The 7670-nt window shown below is 37.0% G+C and overlaps 1 protein-coding gene across 1 annotated transcript; it reads left to right on the forward strand.

The window, feature by feature from the left end:
- On the forward strand, positions 1–7619 carry P32 (complement C1q binding protein P32). The gene is made up of 5 exons (XM_053792834.2): positions 1–309; positions 1859–2006; positions 3902–4098; positions 4733–4818; positions 7031–7619. The coding sequence occupies exons 1-5, from the start codon at positions 117–119 to the stop codon at positions 7178–7180; spliced, it is 774 nt and encodes a 257-aa protein (XP_053648809.1). The 5' UTR covers positions 1–116; the 3' UTR covers positions 7181–7619.
- Positions 7620–7670: the final 51 nt, after the last annotated feature.

Genomic DNA, 7670 nt, shown 5'->3' on the forward strand with positions numbered 1-7670 from the left:
TGAGGTAACCTGACGCTGCTGTGATGGAGGAGTGAGGCTGACACAGCCGGTCGTCTGCTGCACGTGTCTTGCTGTTACTGCTGTGTTCAGACATAACTGTCTTTACTGCTGTGATCATGAGTCTCCTGAGTCGTGCTGTGTGCCGCCTGCGGTCCTGTGTGCTGCCAGTGATGGCTGTGAAGGCAGGAATGGCACCCTCACGAGCCCTGGCCCGCAGCTTGGTGGTTCTCTCTTCTAACCGCAGCCGCAGTCCTCGCTCCTCACATCTCTGCTCCTGCGGCTGCGGCATCCATGGTCTGCACACTAGGGGTACGTTCTTACCCTAAATACCCTTCGAGGGGGTAAGGGGCTCTGGTGACAGTAAAGGGCTCTTGATTCTAGGAATTGGAGAAGAGTGACTGGTTATCCTGGGTAATTTACACTGATTATTGTACCCCCTCAAGGGAGGTTCCTTGATGCTGGTGAGAGGCTCTTGATCTTGGGAATTGGATCTGTGCTCCAGTTCCCTGAATTAAACCAGAATACATTTCACCCCCCCCCCACAGGAGCTGTATAATCATACGGGTTTAGCGCTTCCCCCTTTATAATAATAATAATAATAATTATTATACTTATGTCTGCCTGTGCCTAAATAAACTTAATTTACTTATTATTGTAAGCTGATCCTCTTTTTAATGTTAGTGTAAATAGCTTATTTTATTTATCTTGTATATCCTTTTATTGTGACTGATTTTCACACAGTTGAGTTACTTGTATATGAATATATATAATATATTATTATATAAGTAACTTAGATGTTTTAACTTATAAGATTTAAATAAAATGGTATTACAAGGACCAAAGTGAAAGTAAGTCACTTTGACTTTTTTGGGGTTATTTTGGGTAATTTACACTGATAATGGTAATTATGTATATCTGCCTAAATAAACTTGCTTAATCCTTGGATAAAACACTACTCATTCCCATGCAGTGTACGATCCCAATGGAATTAAGTCGCTTTGACATTTTTTTTGAGTTATCCTAGGCAGTTTACACATCATTATTTAGGACGTTTGTAAATATCCGAAGATTATGTAATTGTACCTTAATGAACTTAATTACCCTGCACGTATTAGGCTTTAAATGATAAGATATTACAAAGACCCCATTGAAATAAATCACTTTGACGTTTTTGGGTTATCCTGGTGAGTAATTTACACATTATTATGTATGATAATTACAGTAGGATGCCCATATCCCAGGGGATACATTCCAAGGACCTCCCATGGATACAGAAAATAGATAGTAGTAAACCCTATATGTAAGTCTTTTACATACCTATTATAAAGTTTATTTGATAAATTATGCCAGCTGGCCCAGTGGCTTACGCACTGGCTTGGAGTTTGACGACTCGCTTGCCATGGGTTCTAACCCCACCCATACCTTGGTTTGTTTAGCCTCTCCTCGGTGGCCGAACTGTGTGCAAGCTTCGTCTCGTCTACCTGGCCTACTGTTCCAGGCTGTCTTGGTGGGTGTAATTACTGGACACAAGTGGAGAATTATTTTTTCACTGATGGGAAGCACTTCAATGCTTCTCTTAGGCTTTGAAGAACAACCAGTTTCTCTTACTTTTGTGCTTTGGGACCATTATTATGCAAAATTAAGAGGTATTTTTGGGCCACAGCAAACGGTGGATAACTGAAACCGTGGATACTGAATCAGTGGATACAGGGGTTATACTTTGTGTACCTGTACCTAAATAAACTTACTTCCATAAAACCAGTCTGAAATAACACTTAACTTTTCATTGTCTTGTGCACTATATTGGTATTATTTGTAATCAAATGCTGTGTGTATCATGTTAATTTTATCATTGCAGGTGACCGTGAATTGGTAGAATTCTTGCAAGAGGAGATTGTTGCTGAGAAAAAGACTGTAAGAGGGAGTATTCCTCAGCATCTTGACGATTTTGCTGTCAAATTAAAAGATGCGGAGGTCATCCTCACCAAGAATTTTCATGATGAAAAGTAATTATATCAGTGTTGGTATTGCTCATTTCTTTATTTCATTACTACAGGATAATGGTTGCTACAGTATAAAAGAAATTAAAAAAAAGTCTATAGAGCACTTTGGGTTACCATTCACTTATTACCAGCAATCATTATGGGTTATGGAATGTACGTGATGTATGAATAGTGATTAGCTGTATTGTCAGTATAGCTACTGAATTCCCTACACTTATACTTTTGTAGTATATTGTAGATTGTATCATCCATGTATATATTTAGGCTCCCTTTCACTAGGCTCAGCAACTAGCATGTGTCGTCACGTGATGCGCATGTGTGCGTGAGATTCCCTGTAACTCCCTCAGTTCTCCACGCTTAGGCCTACAGGCAACACAGGCAGTCTGGGCTTCCCTCTCACACTCTGCTAATATAAGTGTTACCATCCAACAAGTGTGTTTAACTCCAACCATCACATCTCCACGAACCCTCTCGACAGTATTTGCTTTGCAGCTTTCCTACATTGCAGTCACAACAAACTATATTTCCATAATATCAGTAAAAGGAAGGTGGCTTAGTTTGGTAGGCAGTGCACTCTCCTCATACACTGAGTGTCCATGTTACAATCCCCTGGCTGAGTGGAAAACATCAGGAATGTTTCCTTACATCTGCTATCCTGTTCACCCAACAGTAAGTAGGTACCTGGGTGATAGTCAACTGGTGTGGGTTGCATCCTGGGGGACAAGATTGAAGGACCCCCAATGGATTAAAACACAGTCCTTGATGACACACTGACTTTCTTGGGTTACCCTGGGTTGCAAACCCTCCAGGTTAAAAATCCGAATAAATCTTAGTCTTGCTGGAACAAAACCTCTTGGATACAGGCTCTATATTGTTACTACAATACCCTGGACAGTTAAGAAAACTGTAACCTAGAATTATTACTGAATTTTCTGGTTTATTATAGACCCCATACTGTAGCTCAAGATAACTTTACATTCTACTTTCTGTTCCACCTGAGGTACCATTTTAAAATAAAAACTAAAATTTCACTATTGTTAATGCAACAGTAAATTGGTTTTAATGTGGCCTAGATCAAAATTGTTTTATTGAGATGCTGAGGGTCACAGTCCCCTCAAGGAAGGTTCCTTGATGTTGGTGATGGGCTCTTGATTTAGGGAATTGGATCTGTGCTCCAGTTCCCCGAATTAAGCCTGAATGCCTTCCACATTCTCCCCTAGGCGCTGTATAATCCTCCGGGTTTAGCGCTTCCCCCTTGATTATAATAATAATAATGAGGGTCACAGTGGCAGTCTTCTTGACTCATGGCTGAATGAGGTGCTACAAGTCCTTGTATACCAGGGAGAGAATTCAGTTGTTGTTTTCACATTGTCAAAATAGACAACTAAAATGGCACTTAATCTGCTATAGATTTTTAATTAAATATTCCCATACAGCCCATATGTTGGTATCTTTATTAGTAATAATACTGCTTTAGTTTCATGAGGATTTTATGGTATACAATTAGTAATGTCAGAATAATATTTATATAAGCTTATTCCAAAATCTCTCCCCTAGTCAATAATCACTTCAACAGGGTATTTATTTTTGATGCCAGATTTTTTCACATTGGATACTTTAGATAGTACTGTATGTATGATATTGGAGCACAGTTACCAAGATCATTAGGTTAGTGTACTGAAAGCTGCAGGTTCCATAGTTTGTCCTCACTTCATAAGGAGTGCCTTGATGTTAAGGGGCTCTGGATCTGAAGAATTAGAGCTCCCCTCCCCTTCCTCAAATTGACCCTGGTTATCTCCTGTTCTATAGGTGCTTTATGACTTCCTGTGAATACCATAATAAGAGTACAGTTTATCCTGATGTTTGTCAGTCACATGCTGGGGAAATATTTTTTTCAGAATTACAATCTCCTTGAATGTGAATCACACTGTTGAGTCCGAGGAACAAGAAATTAATGTGGAACAGACAGAGGAAGCAAATCTGACAAGTCGGCCAAGCTTTGAAGTTGATATACAGATTGGTTCAAAAATTTTGTCATTTACTTGTTCATACACAACACCTAGTGATGTTGTAGAGGGACAGGACCAAGTTGAAGGTGAGACTTTATTTGTTGTATTTATTGTTTTAACAGTTCAGTTTACAAGCTAGGTGGTTTAATCTTACCTAGGCTCATTACTAAACCTTGACCTATCTATATCTTCTGATGCTGGACTTTCAGACGATGACCCGCTTAGAGATTAAGTAGCCATCTGATAAATTTCAGGTGCTATATACCTGGGATTAATCATTCTGCACAATTCTAATTCATGAATTTATACAAAGCAGGACCATCCAATTTACTCTTGTGTGATCTCACTATGATTTCTGGAATCTAATAGTTACCATAAAATTTTTTTATTCTTAATTGAAGAGGGCATCTTGTTGCATGAACAGGTTCCTCCACTTTTTATTTTTTAATTGAAAAATGTAGTCCAACATGACAGGGAGTTCCAAAAATTGCAAGATATAAACAATCCCTAAGGATTATAAAAGGTAAGACCACCCTTTCTATGGGTAGTTCCCAGACACATCAAAGCACCACAAGGAATAAAGGAGATAGTTGTATTGAATAGTTAATTTTATCATTCTAACTACTGGAGAGGAAATCTGTTATACATTGTTATTTCATATTTCAATGTTGTTATTCCCTTTGCTCTTTATTTTATGCTTATTTTTTCTTTTCCTTTCAGATGTCTTTGGAATCAGTGAGTTAACAATATATGAAGGAGAGTGGGCTGAGAGTACTTACTGTGTTTCAGGAGACATCTTAGATGGGGTAAGCTTATAGTATTCTCATAAGTTTTCAAATTGTTATTGTATCATAGGCATTGTAGCATTAAGATGTTTTGTACAGTAGCACATTTATGCCAGTTATAGTCGGGAAGCATTGAATCCAAAAGCATACGTTAAGAAGTAACAGATAATTAAAGGTGGAGAGAATTGTTATAACTGCTGAAAACTAACAGCCCAAAAGTTATAGCACTAAAAAGCTGTTATGTGCTATAAAGTGCGAAGGAAGCAGTGTAGAGTCAAAGTACTGTATGTGCAAAAATCAGGTTACTACACACCATAGATTCTTACAATCTGCTCGCTTACCCACAGGCATTACTTCTACCAAGTTAGAATAAGTCACTACAAAACATTTTTTTTCTAATAAATGCTTTCCAAAATTTATATTACTGTATTTAGGAATGTTTAGTTTATATAAAGTACTTATGTAGAAAGTTTGAAGAGCCTACTCAGTGCATTAATATGAGGGATATTCAAAAAGTACAGTACAAGAAATGATGACCTCCTTTGAAATAGTAATGGACAAATAACCTGTACTCTGGAGAGCAGCGTTGTATGCCCCTTGTGGTTTAGCGCCTCTTTTAGTTTATAATAATAATGTACTCTTTAGAGCAAATGTGTGGTGAAGTTTCTGTCCATCTTGGACCTTTTGTCAAGTCTTGATGGACAGTGGTCCAGAATAGACAAAAAAAAAATCATTATTAGTTTCTTCTCCCAAGTGCAAGTTATTTGTATATTGTTCCAGCTGCAGTACGTATTGTGATTTTTTTATTTCTTTTGGAATAGTAACCCAGAATTGTACATTATCCTAATTGCACTGAAGTTGCAAATTCCTGTACCTTCAATAATTTAGTATCTACTCTTTCTGATTTCTATTCCTGTACATGGTGAATGATAATTAATGAAAAAGTGTTTAAATGAGAATGTTGTAGTGGGGGTAGAATACACATCTTCACTGAGGCTCTACCCTAATACATTGCACATTTCTAAAGATTCCATTAACCTCCTTAAGTAAGGTATAGTAGTACAGTGGACCCCCGCTTAACGAACTTTTTTCATTCCAGTAGTATGTTTAGGTGCCAGTACTGACCGAATTTTTTCCCATAAGGAATATTGTGAAGTAGATTAGTCCATTTCAGACCCCAAAACATACACGTACAAACGCACTTGCATAAATACACTTACATAATTGGTCGCATTTGGAGGTGATCGTTAAGCGGAGGTCCACTGTATTTATTTTGGCAATAAAATGAGGGAAAATGTATAGGCAAGTATTCTGGCAACTACTGCTTCAGCTATGTTTTTTTCTTTAACACGCTGACCGTCTCCCACCAAGGCAGGGTGACCCAAAAAAGAAACACTTTCACCATCATTCACACTATCATTGTCTTGCCAGAGGCACACATATACGACAGTTTAGATGTCCTTCTAAACTGCAGATATCCTCACCCTTCCATCAAGTGCAGGCATTGTATCTCCCACCTCCAGGACTCAGGTCTGGCTAATTGGTTTCCTTGAATCCTTTCACAAAATGTTACCTTGAAAACTAAATTATTTGTGATAATTTAAAGCCTGGATTTCAATGTTCTCAAGAGGTCATGACCTAGATTATGACACATTCAAATGATTTAAATTTTAGGGGCAAGCATGAAATACTTTTCAAATAATCTTTCTCTTCAAATTTGTACTCATTTTGGGGTCTCAGAGGACTTCTCTTTTAAATGTTGTTCTAACTTCAAAAGGTAACCACTTCACAAGAAAAAATATCTAGAAATACATGGGATTTGTAGTTAGCATTTTCAGTTAATCTTTATGTAATTTTTAATTTAGGGGTTGCTTGCTAAGGCTAAAGAAAATGGATAGCTTAAAACTGTAAATAGTCAAATTTATTCAGAGGACCTTCAGTAAAAAAAAAAAAAAAAGAATTCAAGAATTGGTTTACAGCAGATTTGCAGGGATCACTCTTTATATATAAAGTACAGTATTTCAATACTATGCAAGCTTGCATCCCTGCATTACTAGGCTTCAAGCAGGGTCTGTCAGTGCATAATACAAAGTTAACACTTTTTTTTTTTTAAATTCTGTTGTAGGACATTTTGCATGCTCTGTAATACTCGAGAAGAATGTCCAGAGTAGGGCTGTCACAGCTACTCCCTGTGCACAATTTTAAGGTTAATGCAAGGCCCTCCTGATTGCAGATGATGTATGACCTTCTAATGAACATGCTGGAGGAAAGGGGCATTACAAGTGAGTTTGCCGAGAAGCTAAGCAGCCTATGTTCTAATTACGAGCATGTTCTCTATGTATCATTACTTCAGCAAGTTCAAGACTTTGTCAAGAGGAAATAATAGTGAGGCCTGTCATTATATATCCATTTGTCTGGCAAATTTATTCTGCAGTAAGGCCAAAGAAAAGCTCCGAAAGGATTCTGTATTAAGTTTTATAGGAAAAATAAGTAATTAATTAGGAGAATAGTACTTGCTTTGAAAATATAAATTCAGATTTTAAACTTAAAAAGTGCACATAGAAAACTTTCATAAAATACATCTTATCAAATTTGGCCTACCTGTTTTGTGTGCTGGATATAAGAGAGGCTGTAGTAACTGAAGAATATATTGAGGGGATAAATTTATGCAGATTTTTGTATTTGTTTCTACAGCTTAGTGGTTAATCTGTCATGTTAAAATATTTGTAACATCTTTGGTTAAATATGATTATGTACAGATAATGTGTAGCTTATGAAGATGTTTTGTATTATTAAAATAAAAAAGTATTTCTTTTTAATAACTTTCAATTCTTATTAACAATTTTTATTACTGTTTTTCACTTCTTTAATGA

This window comes from Cherax quadricarinatus, chromosome 64 (genome assembly GCF_038502225.1).
Source record: "Cherax quadricarinatus isolate ZL_2023a chromosome 64, ASM3850222v1, whole genome shotgun sequence".
In the NCBI taxonomy this organism is placed as follows: domain Eukaryota; kingdom Metazoa; phylum Arthropoda; class Malacostraca; order Decapoda; family Parastacidae; genus Cherax; species Cherax quadricarinatus.